This window comes from Apodemus sylvaticus, chromosome 12 (assembly GCF_947179515.1).
Source record: "Apodemus sylvaticus chromosome 12, mApoSyl1.1, whole genome shotgun sequence".
Taxonomy (NCBI): domain Eukaryota; kingdom Metazoa; phylum Chordata; class Mammalia; order Rodentia; family Muridae; genus Apodemus; species Apodemus sylvaticus.
The window spans coordinates 77,276,828-77,292,949 of record NC_067483.1 but is presented as its reverse complement, the minus strand read 5'-3'; the positions used below and the strand labels follow the sequence as shown (position 1 = coordinate 77,292,949).

General features: G+C 42.2%; 1 protein-coding gene across 2 annotated transcripts in view; it reads left to right on the top strand.

The window, feature by feature from the left end:
* The window catches only part of Ddr2 (discoidin domain receptor tyrosine kinase 2), a 132,562-nt gene that overhangs the window by 93,176 nt on the left and 23,264 nt on the right, over window positions 1-16,122 (top strand). For both annotated transcript variants that reach the window (XM_052200502.1, XM_052200503.1), the window contains exons 4-9: window positions 6,897-6,999; window positions 8,422-8,653; window positions 8,927-9,074; window positions 9,465-9,570; window positions 11,693-11,876; window positions 15,475-15,718. In XM_052200502.1, the coding sequence (XP_052056462.1) occupies window positions 6,897-6,999; window positions 8,422-8,653; window positions 8,927-9,074; window positions 9,465-9,570; window positions 11,693-11,876; window positions 15,475-15,718 (1,017 nt within the window). The remainder of the gene's footprint in view (window positions 1-6,896; window positions 7,000-8,421; window positions 8,654-8,926; window positions 9,075-9,464; window positions 9,571-11,692; window positions 11,877-15,474; window positions 15,719-16,122) is intronic.

The following is a 16,122-nucleotide window of genomic DNA, read 5'->3' as shown; positions in this document are numbered from 1 at the left end:
CAACTTTCTGGAGGCCAATTGCAATACTTTATTAGGAGGAGTCATAATGAAAATAACCAGAGATTAAGAGCACCTAAATATTACTAAACATCACTCCTCTAAGTTTGGAAGAATGCTAACTGACTGTTTTTTTTTTTTTTTTACACATCTCCATAAAGAAGTACCATTATTGTGATTAAGCAAAGAACACAAGCTTAAACAGTCATGAAATTTCCATGTTTCTTAAGAAAGGAAGCATGTGGTATTCAAAACACATAAATTCCCTCTCTCCTTCTGGATATCATCTATTGAGTACTATTACATCACATAAAATGTGCTGTGATTTGTATTTTAACAATTTCTGTAACAACCCTGCTTACTATTAAGGATGAGAATTATTAAGGATTGTTAAGAAAATGTTGCTTATTTTTATATTGCTGGAACTGATACCCGATAGATGCAACTTGAATGGGGAAAGAATTGATTTTGACTCATGGTTTTAAAGGCACAGTCCATAACAGTGGGGAAGGCATGAAAGAGTTCATGGTGGTGGGAACATATGGAAGAGGCTACTTGTATTGTGATGGATCAAGGAGCAAGAAGCTCTGGCTGGAACTAGAAGTTGATACTGCCCTCGAGGTCTAACAACCCCCTTCTGCTAAGTAGACCACAGTCCCCAAAGTTCTACAACTTACCAGAACAGTGCCACCCGCTTGGGAACAAGTGTTCAAATATAAGAGCGCGTGAGGAACACGTCACAGTCAAATCATAACAAAGGATAAGGAATATAAAGTTCCCAAAGGAATGGGATGCAGTAACCAGTCTTGTATTTCCATATTAGACGGACAGAATCAAGTTGGAAACATAGAATTATTATTATTTTATTTATTCTTCTCCCACACATTACCTCCTGATTGCAGTTTCCCCTCCCTCCACTCCTTCTTGTGTCCCAAACTCCCCTCTCCTCCAGATCTCCTCCTCCTCCATTTCCCTTCAGAAAAGAGCAGGCCTCCCAGGGATATCAACCAAACATGGCAATGACAAGATGCAATAAGACGAGGTACAAATCCTCATGTCAAGGCTGGACGAAGCAACCCAGTAGGAAGACAAGGGTCTCAAGAGCAAGGAAAAGAGTCAGAGACACACCTCATTCCCACTGGTAGGAGTCCCACAAGAACAGCAAGCTACACAACCATAACATATATGCAGAGGACCTAGGTCAGACCCATACAGGACCTGTGATTGCTGGCTCAGTCTTTGTGAGCCCCTATGAGCCCTGGTTAGTTGCTTCTGTGGGCGATGTTCTCACGGTGTCCTTGACCCCTCTGGTTCCTACAATTCCTCTTCCCCTTCTGCTGTGGGTTTCATAAGCTCTGCCTAATGAAACAGAATTGTTATATGCTGAACCACAAGCTGAGTTTCCTATCAACTTCTGAGCCCCATGTTATTTCTAACAGTTGTTTCTTTTGAGTCTACCTCTTTGTTGGGACAAAAGGCATACTTCTTTCCCATCTCCTGGTTCATGTATGTAACTAGGAAGGGTATGTCATCCAATTTGTACTTCTGTCCCCTAAAGCCCATGTATTCAGATTTTCTTTCCTGTCTTTGTTTCTGGAAACTATTTTGAATTCTCAGGACAATCACAAAGGGCTATTCCCAAGGGGGTGTCAACTGAGGGAAAGCAGTTTTTGTGAAATAAACCCACATGTAAAAGAACAAACCCACAGCCTGAAGAAGACAACCTAATACTCTTGCCTGGGCACTCAGTGTGAATAAGATGTATGCAGTTTGTAGGCCCAGGTGACAGTTTTGACTGGGCTTATTCTTTCTAGAACTAGAAGAAGTAGATTTAGGCAGCCTGAGAAGGACCAGAGCTGAGAACATTGGATTTCAGTTGTGGTTACGTTGGTCATCTGTGAGTTTTTGAGCAAGTCAATTTACCTTTCTGGGACCCACAGGTTCTGATATTGAATATGGAACTCTAGGGTTCAGTAAGTTAAAATTTCTTTCCTGACTCTAAAATTTTGAAGTCATAGATATATCTTTATATCATTAGACTGGCTTACCCTACCCCTGACCCTGATAATCTCCCTCTATCAAACATGTGTGCCTGGTGAGAGCCAGGGGCTCATACTCCTGTGCTTACACCTTTCATGTGTTCTGTGTTTTTCTGGAATCTACATATAGGATACTCATTGACAGGCAGGCCATGGGTTGGAGCTGGCCATCAGTGGTAAACATCTTGGAACAAGCAATGCTTTCAGCCTTACAGCCTTGGCTCGAGTATGAAAAGTAATTCTTGGGAAGCTGGGACCTGGTGGCAGCTGTTTCTCCTCAGTCTGCCTGCCAACCCCTACTGGAGCTAGGGATGGACAGAGTTCTCAGCTGGGCCTACTGTGGCTGATGCTGGTAGTTTTCCACTCTGGGAAACTGGAAGAGTCTGTTGGCATCTCTGTCAGGAGATTGGTGGGTAGCAGAAGCATCCGGAAACCACCAAGACAACTCAGCAAGCACATTATTTTTCTGTAGTGACTCTCGCTTCCTGTGACAGGCTTCCCTCTGTACATATTTCTTTATAACTCAGGATATGGACTGAATAGGGGGGTGTAATCCAGTGAATGATGGGGATGGGGGCTTAGAAGAAAGAAAGGGGTCTGTCTAGGATTTGACCCAGTGTTGCAGTTCTATATCTTCCCAAATAGCTGGGATCCCTTCCACGAGTTACCCAAAATAGGCACATTCAATAAGAAAACCACACTGGTGCTGTAGCGAAGTGCCACGTTGGGTTCCCTGGGCCAAGGCTTCTTCTGGTTCCAAAGACCCAGCGGGATGGATAAGGCTATCCAAGATCAGCTTGTCCTCTTCCTCTGCCCTTCCTGTGAGGCCCCTGGGAACACTGAATCATGGAGAAACTCCGCTTACTTATTTTATGTTTCATTGCTGCTTTAGCAACTCTTGTCTCTGACCTCCCTGTCTTCAACATTATAGTCCTTAGTTCTGACTTCTAGATCACTAACCCCAACTCCCATTGTCTTAGGATGACTGAAAAGTTAGTCATTCCTTATCTGTGCCTTTGCTTCCCTTGGTTTCAATTCGTAGTCAGTCACAGTCTGAAAATATTAGACGGACCAAGTCAGCGATAATTTATAGATCTTAAATGTAGTGATTGGGATTCAAAGAACTAAATCTTGAGACCCCCTCCTCCTCTTCTGTCACATCTAGTGCCTGTCATTCACTGAGGTTCATCTTCTTATATAAGTACCATGTTGTCGTCTGGAGACAAGTGGGTATGGTTCAATAAGATGGGAGAGAGGCTGGAGAGATGGCTCAGAGGTTATGAGACCTTACTATGCATCATGAAGACCTGCATTCAGATCCCAGCACCCATAGAGCAAACCAAGCATCCCAAAGCTGCCTGTAACTCCAGCCCAGAGGCATTAAACACTCTTTTAAGACATCAATGCATACAAGTCCACACACCTGCACACATATGTGTGCAAGCAGACACGCACACATAAACAAAATAAACATTTAATAGACGTTTAATAAACATATGAGAGCTACATTCACATAACTTTTACTATGGAATATCATAACTGTTCCATTTTATAAGTATTTTTTATCTCTGACTATGATTAATTTCTAAGTTAAACTTTATTATGGTTATGCATATACAGAGAAAAACAAAAGAATTTGTAGAGGGCTTTGCACTATCAGCTGTTTTGACCAACCATCGAAAAATATCCCCTTCTAGTGAATAGAAATCTACAGTGACCCTTGTGGTTCAACACTTACTCTGACGTTGAACTGAGGGTTCATATCATGGAACAGAACAAGATTCCTGTCATCCCTCAGGTCATCGGAGTCATCGGAGACTTTTCTAACCAAACACCCAAAACTCTTCCTCAGCCGACCTTTGTGACTAGTTATCCGGCAGTGCTAAGATCTATGTTGTGGCTTCTCTTCCTCTCATACATATAATGTACCCTCACTGCTGAACTATGTCCCTGCCTGCTGCGATCATCTGTGAGGGCAAGCTGCTGCCTCACAAATACTCACTGAACCTCACAGATGACAACTCACTCGGAGGTTCCTACCTAGAAATCCTCTACTGTGCTTGCCCTTTAAGATCTAACGTGTGAAGTTCATTGCTTCTGTTCTTCTGTCTGGACTTTTCCATCTATCTACCTGTCTGTGCACCTTTTCATACTTAGCTGGTTACCCAATGTATATTGAACACCTAATCAGACTTGTGAGTCAGCAGGTTGAAAGGGGCAAGGAATCCAATACAATCATGGTGCTCAAGGAGTTCAAGAGGTACAAGAGTGCTAGAAAATTCACAATGAAAATTATTTCTTAAAAGAACCTGTCACTTGTCTCCTGACACCATATTTTAGTATTTTTGATACCTTGTCAGACTCTCTGAAACCACAGTAGCAACTGTCAAAGCAACATGTATCTTTTCCATGTCTGGATACCTATTGTCTTCCATTTGCCTCTTGGACCGTAATGGAGGTCTAGGAGAGAAATCAATTTATGATTTATTCAGTACTGACTGACTGTATAAATAAAAGAACACTCATTAGTGGGCACATTTGTTAACGCAATGTGTGAATGGATAGATGGAAGTAAAGTAAGTAATGCTCAAACTTATGGGGAATCCTTTTCTATTTGTTGTCTGCATGACTCAAGGTTTCCCTTGGATGAATTCCCAAGACATTGTCTTTAAACCTCTGGGAAGAACTCAGCAGTCCTCTGACACCACATAGCAGAGAGTCCTATGTGGTCTTTCTCTGTCACTCCCTCTGCCTGCCTGTCAGGCACACTTCTGATCTCGTTTACTTCATTTTCTATATCTGTTAAATAGGGGAAAATTCTTGCATGGAGCCAATTAGGACATGACAAAAAAAAAAAAAAAGTACCGAGATGCATTGTAGGGGCAGTGGCCATGTCTTGGTTACTTGTTCCTCAGACCAGCAGGCCCCATGGTGGGAAGTTATTTATGATAATAGCATGACTCACCTTGTTGGCTGTTCCCAATGTCTGGCTTACCTCACATGTCCCAGAGGACAGAGGTTCTCATTACATTTACAGCCCTACATCTGGAGATGTATGATGGATGGAACTGTGGATATTCTATTCTGCAGCTGCCAGCAGGGCTCCTGAGCACCATTCTCTGTCCAGGATGGATGGGATCTGGGAGTAGAGCTCTGAGCCCAGACCCACAGCAGGATAACTGCATCTTTACCAGCATGCAGCTCCTGGATTTAGCTTTCAGGTACGCTAGAGTTACGATTGCAATGATCTTCGAAAGTAGACAGCACCATGCAAGAGTCTAGGGCCAAATGGAACAGGAAAAGCAAATATGGGACTGACTCTTGCTCTCAGTTTGTCTTTCTGGACAGGTATGCTATTTGTTGTCAGTTGTTCAGAGCACACTTCAAGTTCTTCAGGCTTTGGAGATAAGGGGCTCTCAGGCCGTCAGCCTCGCATGGGAGCTGTATCACAGACTTCTATTTGCTTTAATTTTCTTACTTCTTGGACTGAGCACCCCTTAGTTCTCCTCTCTCTGCCTCCTGAAGATGGGCATTTTGGAATCATTCACCCTTTGGTCATGCAAGCCAGTCTAAAATAAACTCCATAGTGTGTGTGTGTGTGTGTGTGTGTGTGTGTGTGTGTAACATGAGGGTCCAATTTTACTCTTAGGAATGTGGATATCCAATTTTTTTCAGTACTTTGGTTGACAAGACTATTCTCCCTTCCCACACCCCCAAACTATGAATTTTTTGGTACCTAGTTGAAGATCGGTTGATCTTATATATGTGAGATTATGCCTAGCCTCTCCATTCCATTTCATTGGTCACATTTTTAAGTACAGGACTGCTTTAATTATTATAGCTTTGTGATATATTTTGATATCTAGACTCCTAATACCTGTAGGTTTGTTCTCCTTTTTAAAGAATACTCTGGGTTTTTTTTTTTTTTTTTTTTTTTGGCTTGGTTTTTTTTTGGGGGGGGGTGTTTCAAGGCCTTTTGTGGCTTCATATTTCTGGAAAAATAACTTTTTTCCCAGAAAATCCATTCTTTCTTTTCCTTCCTTACAATGTTTCCTTTCCCTGTTTTAACCTCCTAGCCATATTCTTTTTGCATAGAATACAGTGACTTCAAAGTATTTATATTTACTTGTTTTGTCTTTATAACTCTGGAAGTCCTCTCAATCTTGCCTGAACTCTTGCTTCCTCTAACTGGGAGCTGTTGGGCGGTTGGATCTCATCTGTTGGGTCCTTCCTTGTCTCCCATCTCTCAGAGATGGTGGTCCATTGTTGTCTGTTGCCCACTGTTTGAAAGCTGGATTATTCCCCATAGGAAATTTCATATTCTCTGTCTTATTCTCTTTGTTGAAAGTGAAGCCCACCCCTGAACCTATTGTTTTTAACCATGACCAGAATGCTCAATACTAACACAGGACAGTGTATTGGGTTGTTTCAGACTCATACAATCTGCTCCCTAGTAAACCAGAGTACTACAGATCTAAGACTACCTGATGGCTACAAGGATAATGATACTTTTAGGAAGTTGATTTAATATGTAAATCTGCTAGTAAGGGACTAAGGCTGAAACTATTGGGGTTATTACTCAATAAAAGAAGAAATTTTCACATTAAATTATATTACATTAGTCATCAGAATTTGGACCAAAATGTAAGTTTGGTTGTTGGTTAAATCTTGGAGGTATTTGGATATTTGGATTAGGAAGACTTTCTGTAGCATCAGACTGGTTGGACCTGGGTCATAGAGGGATATAGGAAGATTTTAAGTCCCTTATTTCCTGTTCTGTTACCAGTTTCAACCTTTTTAGGGACTCCGGGCTAAAAATGAAAGCATCTTCTCTGTTTTCTCTTTGTTTCCATGTTCCAGCCATATGTCGCTATCCTCTGGGCATGTCAGGAGGCCACATTCCAGATGAGGACATCACAGCTTCAAGTCAGTGGTCAGAATCCACAGCTGCCAAATATGGGAGGTGAGATAGCTTTATCAAGAAGGCCTGAGTGCCGGGGGTGGGGAGGGATGGACACACGGCCACAACTTAAGGTGCTGGGGGAAGGGCCAGTGCTGGTGAGAGCTTGTGAGACTGGAAAAGAGATGTGAAGGGGTTTGTGCGGCTTGGAATGTTTCAGAGAGAGGCCAAGCCTTGGCTGTAGTCACTGGCCTGGAAACCTCTTCCCAACCACAGAGGCCTCAGAACCACACCACCCACTGTGAATGGGGTCATTGATAGGCAGTAGATTTGCTTTACTGGACCTCACTGCGGGCTATTGTGAGAAAGGCCAAAGGTACAGGTACAGAGAGGTGTAGATTATATAGGACACAGGCAGTGGCCTGCTTCTCAGGAGGTATCTGAAATGTTACTGTGCAGAGCGTCTACGGTTAAACCAGACACTGAGGATTCCCGTAAGTTCTTTCCTCCCTCAAGGAAACCTCACAGAGAAGGGTCATCCTCATCTATTAAACAGAGCAAATTCTATGTTGAGTACGTAATTCCCAAGGTCCCTAAATGAGTAGACTTCCAACTCAGAAGCTATGCTGCTCACTGATGCCTCCTCTTCCTGCTAGAACCTAAATATTTGGTGTAAATTTAGTATTGATTTTGTTAAAATGGAATCACTCATGAGGCAGTCGACCCTCATAGGCTCCCTCATCATACTTGTCTTAGTGTCTGAGAGACGAGAGTGATGTGGAGTTAGTGGGGAGTGAGAAATGAGTAGGTAATGTCTGTGAGGAAAAGGAGATTACTAGGAAAGAGGGAGAAAACTTGGAGGGTTCCCCCAAATAAACCTTAGGGTGATTCTCAATGCTTTTTAATGGCAGCCTAGCCTGGAGTAGTAAATGAAACCAGGTTATTGGTCATTCCCTCATACACTTTCTATCCTCACCTTCACCATGGTTCCCAGGACTTTTGCTGGGTGGCCACACCCTTCCTGCTGGTTAGCATTCCACCACATTGCCTAGCACACACTGAAGACCCCTGCCTCTCCTCCTTCCTCCCTCCTCCCTCCTATAACTTGATACCCAAACCAGGAGCAGCCAGCTCGGTGAGATGTGGCTGAGGAATGGAAGCGGGGATGGTGAAAGAATTCCACAGAGGAACATGGGTGGAAAGAGTTTCATTTCCCTAGAGTTCTCTAAATCAAGGTTAAAAGGTTACATGTGCTTTGGAAGGCCCCAGGTCCCTTGTGGTGGTTCTCCCTGGGCTGTGTGGTGTTTCAGAGACAGGAAAGGAACCACAAAGGACAGACAGACACCACGAGGAGGTCCCTCAAGTCCCTCTGGATAGACTGCTGGTTTTCATTCTCTCCTCAGGCGCAGGGCAGCTGCCTACTGTGAGCTGGTGAGCGTCTCTTGTTTCACAGTTGCTCCCTCTCTTCCCTACCCTTCTTTAAAGGCTGGACTCTGAAGAAGGAGATGGCGCCTGGTGCCCTGAGATACCAGTGCAACCCGACGACCTGAAGGAATTTCTGCAGATTGACTTACGGACCCTACACTTTATCACTCTTGTGGGGACCCAGGGGCGCCATGCTGGAGGTCATGGTATTGAATTTGCACCCATGTACAAGATCAACTACAGTCGGGATGGCAGTCGCTGGATCTCCTGGCGTAACCGGCATGGGAAGCAGGTAAGAAGAAAATGTCCATGTTCTGGGGAAACATAGGACTCAATAGGTCAATAGTCAATAGTTGAAACTGTGCATGTTCCAGCCAGAAATAACATTGTAAATATGACCTGTGGTGTAGGAGTTGACACAGAGAACCTACTAGCTCTGCTGAGAGAGCTGAATGACTGTATTCTGCTCATGAATGAGAAGCAAAGTGTTCATCAAATGCAAGATGCACGAAGAAGGGCGAGCACGGTTTTATAAGATCTCTGCTCCTTCTTGTCTCTCTCCTAGGTGCTTGATGGCAACAGTAACCCTTATGATGTTTTCCTGAAGGACTTGGAGCCACCCATTGTAGCCAGATTTGTTCGCCTTATCCCAGTCACTGACCACTCCATGAACGTGTGCATGAGGGTTGAGCTCTATGGTTGTGTCTGGCTAGGTAAGAGACCTGGCTACTCTGGCTACCACAGAGACCTTAGGAACCATATAGAAACTTTCAAGCCCTGAGAACTACAAACCACCAACTCAAAAAGGGATGAAATCATTCACCCTTGGAATGAAATTATTTTGGTAAAAAGAGAAAAATGAGCCACATGCATCCACCCAGGGCTTGGTGCCCTGTGCCAGGAATGATATTCAGTTACTCGAGTAGCTGCTATTAAGTTGTACTTCCCAATGGTGCTTAACTATGAGCCCGGACTGAACCCCAGTGGACATGATGCATAGGATTGTACTTCCTTGGAAGCTCAAGTAGCTTCCTGGGATACCTGGTTAGGCAGCAGGTGCATCTCCTTACCAGAGACACTGACCATTGTGTTTCCTTTGGCAGATGGCTTGGTATCTTACAATGCTCCAGCTGGGCAGCAGTTTGTACTCCCTGGAGGCTCCATCATTTATCTGAATGATTCTGTCTATGATGGAGCTGTTGGGTACAGGTAAAGTCTAGGAGATTTAAATAATCACCAGAATAGGGGAGATGGCTCTAAGAATCAGTCAACCCACCGGAATTATACATATGTGAAATATACTGAAATAGCTTAGATGTAGTAAACCAGATGGTATTTATCTCCATTTTGTAGCTGGCTTTTAGAAAACAAAAGTAATGCAGTAGACAGGAAGAAATTACACAGAGCAAGAGCCAACCTTTGTGATATGTCTATCAGTGTGGGAGTTATATTTTTGACCCTGAAATGAGGATGTATGTTCCAACCTAAAAGCTAACTTAGTTAAAGAGACAAAGTCATATGTACAATGATTAGTCAGGTCACAAAGTTAAGAAACAATGGACTCCATAAATATAGTGCTTTAGAAGCTGTGAAAAGAAGCAACGATTAAGGCTCATAATAGGTAAGAGAAGCTTTTAGGATTCGATGGTAATGAAAGCAGGGAGCTGTCGGTAGAGGGATGGAGAGGAAGAGGTGGAGGACAACATTGGTCTGATTATGGCAGTAACTGGGGTGAGAGCAGCAGAGAGGGCTGAAGTGAATGGATGGAGAGCTGAGGTAGAAAAATATCACCAGACCTATTGAGGTACAGAGCTGGGTAAGACATGCGTCTCTCCATTCAATCATTACCTTCTTCTTCTGGCCCACTCTGAATCCATGTCTTTCTCAGTTTAGTGTTTATTCGTAAGGACTGAGCTTAGGAGAGAAGTCAGAATATTGTGAAAATCAGATCTGACAATAAAGTTTCCAGAGGTTCAAAAAGAAACATATTAGTGAGTCTCCGGAAGCAGATTGTACAATGACAGTCTTCCTACTGGCTCAGGGGTGGCAAATAATCCTCATCTGCCAGCCCCCGGGTGAAGTCCTGACTCATCCAGTCTTCTAGCCTTTATTTCCTTTCCATCTACTTAGCTACACACTTCTCCTCCACTCTGTTACATTGCCTTTGCATCATTTGACTTGGTCACACCCTGGCTAACCTATACTCAAGGCACACAGGAAATGAGATATCAGTTGAATCCAGATCAACTAATCTTTGCTAGTCAGTTATTACTATGTGTGTAGGAAGTTGGCTAGATGTTGTGAGTATTTAAGGAAAATGAAGCCAAGGTTCTTATGCTTGAGGTATTCATAGTTTGGGTCAGTGACTACGTGAGATTAATTATTTAATGTATTAGTTGCTTTTTTTCATTTCTGTGACCAAATACCTGACAATAAACAACTTGGGGAGGAGGGATTCAGTTTAGTTCATGGTTCCTCGGCAGGAGAAGGTATAGCATAACAATGTTCATGGTGCTGGAGACTTGAATGCCAAGACCAGGATTAGTAAGAAGGATATCAAGAAGGGGTTGGGGATGGAGGGGGTTTCCTTTTAGCATCATCAATACAGTGATTCATTGATTATTCTTAAAGTTAGGGAAGGGTGTGATTGGAGCTGTGCTTCAGGCAGATTAAACAAGCAGTGGGCAAAGATTAGATATGAGTTCTAATGAGGCATATTTAAAACTCTGAGATTCTATGACATAAAAATGAATAGGCAAGGCCACAATGGCACCCTTGGAGACAAAATAGGCAAGAAATATCCATTTGGGATTACAAGCATCTAAATCAAATTAATATTACCCTAATGACCTCTTTCCATGAATTAATGGAGAATTCAGAGTTTCACATCAACAACTGTTATAAAATAACGAACGTTTACTGTGTTAGCAACCAACTTTTGGAGTGCTGTCTTATTAGTTTGTATGACAAGCTTCCATTTCCCCCTCTTGTCCTCTCCTATCCTTATTAATATGGTGTGTTGGTATAACGTTTCACCATAATCAGCAGCATTTAGATTAGTTCATTCATGGGGGAATTAATGAAGAGCATGAGGAGCAGAGCTCTTGACCCACCGGTGAGCAACAGTCACTGGTTGAAGGCATTTGCAACCCTTCTTGGATCACACAATTTAGAAAAGGTGCATTTGAGAGATTTCTTCTAATCCCTCCACCTCTAAGATCATCAGCTCTTACAGAATCCAGCGGTGAAGCAGAGGGAGGAAAAGTTCTTCTGTGGATGTGTGAGTAACTCCAGACTCCTCTCCTCTCTCCTCTTCCCTTGGCCCGAGCAGCATGACTGAAGGGCTAGGCCAGTTGACTGATGGAGTTTCTGGCCTGGATGATTTTACCCAGACCCATGAATACCATGTGTGGCCTGGCTATGACTATGTGGGATGGCGGAACGAGAGCGCTACCAATGGCTTCATCGAGATCATGTTTGAATTTGACCGAATCAGGAATTTTACTACCATGAAGGTCAGTGGTAGATTTTCTTCAAGAAATCCAAAATTGTGTTGTTGGGGGAAGAAAATGCCTGGGGTGCCTTGAGCTGATGTTGACAGAACTAGATTTTAAAATATATTCCACTACTATATAAGTATAGAAGAATTCAATTCAGAGTCACTTCATTTTTAAAGGTTGTTTCTTCATTTTTAATTCTGTGGCAGCTTAGGTTAGGCACATTAGCATTGTGCTGCTCCCTCCCTTCCTTCCTCCTCCTCTCCCTCCCTCCTTTCCTTCTTTCCTTCCTAACACCAGAGCCAAACATTTCCATCCAATTAGACATAGCAGTTATTTCATCAGAACATTATTGCAGAACAGTAACGTGGAAATTGGTGACTATTGTTGAGGGGTTGGATGGAAGCCAAAGGCTTGGCCAAGGCTGCCCTAGAAGGCTGTCATGTGATGGACCACAGCAAATATGAATATGTGAAGTGATCTGAAGAAGGAAGCTTAAGTCCTAGATCTCATTTTCTCTGAAATAAGTCCCTACCAGGGAGCCAAATCCTGATGCCGCCCTTGATAATGTCTTTGTTATAACTCAAAGGGTTTCCTGGTATGTAGTTTAAGTTATTATTTTCCTTTGCCCTCATCCCACCCTTGGTCTGTTGTAGAGAGAAGGGCATGGAGAAGAAGAAAAGCTCATGCAAAAAGTAACCAGATTGGAGGCTAAATCTAAATTCTAGGATTAGGGAAAAGCAGAAGCCAGGGGTATGTAGGAAAGGCTTTGAGTTCGGGGTAGGATGAAGCTGCAGGGTCTTATACAGTTTGTATATGAACTCTTAATAGTCTATAAAAGAGCAAGAAGAAACCTCAATAAAGATTTCAGGAAAGGGTGGGCAAATAAATTTGGCCTTCTACGTGGATGTTCACTTCTCTGCCATTTTTTCACATTTATTGTCATGTGTAATAGTAATCTGCGAACTTGGAGAGCTTTACTCGGTACTCTTCAGTCTATAGCTATTTCCTGGGTTATTTGGAAGAGATTGTAATTATATTATATGTTGTATACGCAAAATGTATTTGTTCATCTGTACTTGTTATTGGTTCCCCAACTGTATTTGAAGCATAGCATGCTAGATTCTGAGTAAAGAATATTTCCTATCTTGGGAAATATTGGTCATGAGGTCAGTAGGAAAGGCGCTATTAATTTGCAGAAGAATGCCTGCAGGATAGTATGGGACCCAGAAGAAGGACATATACATCAGGCATCATTAAGGGTTCCTTCTACGGAAAATATTTTATTCCTTACACAAAATAGGTTTAAAAAATACTTATTTAATATTAGTCTTTTATATTAGTCCTAGATGTTAGTAAGTATCTCTTAACCAGATTAACACCTATTCCCTAACTGAGCAAAACATTTATGATGAGAACAGAAGGAACAACATATACTCACACTGTTGGTTTGTTGTTGGAAGATCTTTGGCAAGTATAAAACATACAGGTGCGCAATTACGTGTGACACATTATTCCTCAGAGATTTTTGTAGATAGGAAGTAGGAAGGGGCAAAAGAAAGAAATATTCATAGCAACAAAAATGCTGTTAGAGAATTATTTTTGTATTTCTTTTTAATATACCTGTGAACATATGCATAAATTTGTAAGTTTATACAAGTTGGGGAGGATTTGTAGTTTAACAAATAATTAAACAAATTTTAAAACTATCCATAACCTTATAACATCTTATCATTAAACTTTGATCTTCCTGAGTCTCCAGGATTCCTTTTAGTTTGATTATTACATATAAAAATGATTCAAGAGCTTAGATCAAGAAGCCAGAAGTTTCTAAGTAGGAGATTTGGGATAGTCTTTTCAGGCAAACAAGGCAAACAAAATTAGACCACATGGTTTAATTTTCCTAGGCAAGAAAAACATAAAAAATGACTTCCAGGGCACTAATAATTTTTATAGATCAGTTTTCTTTCTGAGGCAAATTACTCTTCATCTCTTGCTTTGAAGGATGGTTAAAATATACCATTAAAGCTTACTCATGCATTCAAAGTATATTATTTTAATAAATAAGTATGTGAGCCCACATGGGAATGAAATCCTATGCTATTTATTTGCATTCCAGGAGAATTCTTGAACCATCTGTAGGAAAGATTATTACCTTCCCTGCAGGGTACTTACCCAACTCTGCAGATTTCAGAACATCTGAAAAACCTATTGAAGCTGGAGATGGTATTTCTTTGAATTTTTTTGCCCTTATTCTCACTCCATCGACTTGGGGCCAATAAACTAAAATGGTTACTTCACTCCAAGGAAGATATTAACACATGGGTTCATCAGTAAAACTTGTGGATAAAAAAAAAAATCTCAATGGAAAAGTTATGGTGACTGCTACATTTCTATGTGGTATGAGGGCATTGGGCTAGATATCTAGGACTCTCTTTCCAATTGTGTTGTGGATTGGCCAGAGGTTAGGAAAACATTGTCAATACGTAGATGGTCTAGAAGGTTTTTATACCCTTTAGTAGCTCTCATGGCCTATCCTTAGACTATCTCTGTTCCAGTTCTCTGTTGTGACATCTCTTTCTTTGTTACTATTCCTTCATCTAAAAAGTGAAGCCAGTCTGATAATCCCACCTCACCTAGGCTACCTAGAGGATTTACAGGAGTCTCACACAGTGCAACTCAGGGCCTAAGAAGGTCTAAGAAACAGGAACTACAGTTCATGAGTGACGGTCAAGCCTTTCCAGCCGGTGAAGCTCTTGAGGGAAAATGGCCAGGAAAGATCTGTTTTCCACGTTAAGACTGAGTCAGAGGAAATGGAGCTGAATTGCTGTAAGGGCCCTGAGTCAGTTGCTAATATACACATTGCATTTTTTTTTTGTGGGTTGCTGAAGGACTGTTGTGGAATTTTTGCTCTTGATGACCTCACAAACCAAACAAAGATCCCGCTGAAAGGTCATGGCAGCAGGAGAGTGGATGCCAGCAGCTACCTTCCAACTGACTTCTTGTCTCGTCTCAGATATTACCAATGAGAGAGAGAGTTGATGTTCCCATCTGAATGGTTACATTTAAACTAAATTTAAGTCTGTGTCTCTGGCTGAAAGCACTAGTCCCTGACACACCAAGTGAGATTTCCATAAAAAAAGAGGAAATTGCATATGCTTGAATATTATTTTCTTTCAAGTTTCCAACATAGCCTTCCTGAAAAGGAATGGTGTGGCTTTGGAAGGTACCTGGGAGGAAGCAGGATGCTAGGTTGGCTCGCCATCTCAGATCAGAATAGCGCAAATATGGGCAGATAGCAAGGATGATTTAAAAAGATTGCAGAGCTGAGAGAAGGCCTGTGGAGGACTGACCTGGAAAGATGCTGATCTAGCCCTCACTTAACAGGTGAGGGTACTGCAGACTAAAACCATGAGCCAGGTGACCAGCGCACATAGGAAATTGCAAATTGGAAACCAGGGCAGCATCCTGGGTTTTGTAAGGTCTGACCTGGGTATCACTGCCACTGCCCATAAGACTGAATTATGGATGGTGTTCAGAGAAATGGGCAGATTTACGGTTTCCTACATAACTCAGAAGGGCCAGTGTGTCTCTTACATGTCCCTTTCTCTGACAGGTCCACTGCAACAACATGTTTGCTAAAGGTGTGAAGATCTTTAAGGAGGTCCAGTGCTACTTCCGCTCTGAAGCCAGCGAGTGGGAACCCACTGCTGTCTACTTTCCCCTGGTCCTGGATGATGTGAATCCCAGTGCCCGGTTTGTCACGGTGCCCCTCCACCACCGAATGGCTAGTGCCATCAAATGCCAATACCATTTTGCCGACACATGGATGATGTTCAGCGAGATCACCTTCCAATCAGGTAGAAAACCTCTGGCCTCACAGGGAAGAGAGTGGGTTGCTACAGGAGACAGGAAGGGCATCCTTGCTGCCTCCTGCCAGGTCTCTGAGAGAAATGGGGGTTTCCCAGATGCCTTGCAGCTTTTGCAAAAAGATCTAGTTTTAACTGATGTCATTATAAGGAACCAGAGTGGTACAGTACACACTTTATTAGACTCTTTTACATATTTGTCTAGAAAAGATTTATGGCAAAAGATTGTTAAAATGTGCCAAAAGCTATACAAATTAAAACTGTTGATGGGAAGCATTTAAGTACTATCAAACAATTTAAATAAAAATTCCTAAATGTTATGTATGAAAGAGAACAATGGACTCCTATCACTCGTTTTTGTTACTAATCTTTGCCACCTTTCTTGATTCTTTCTG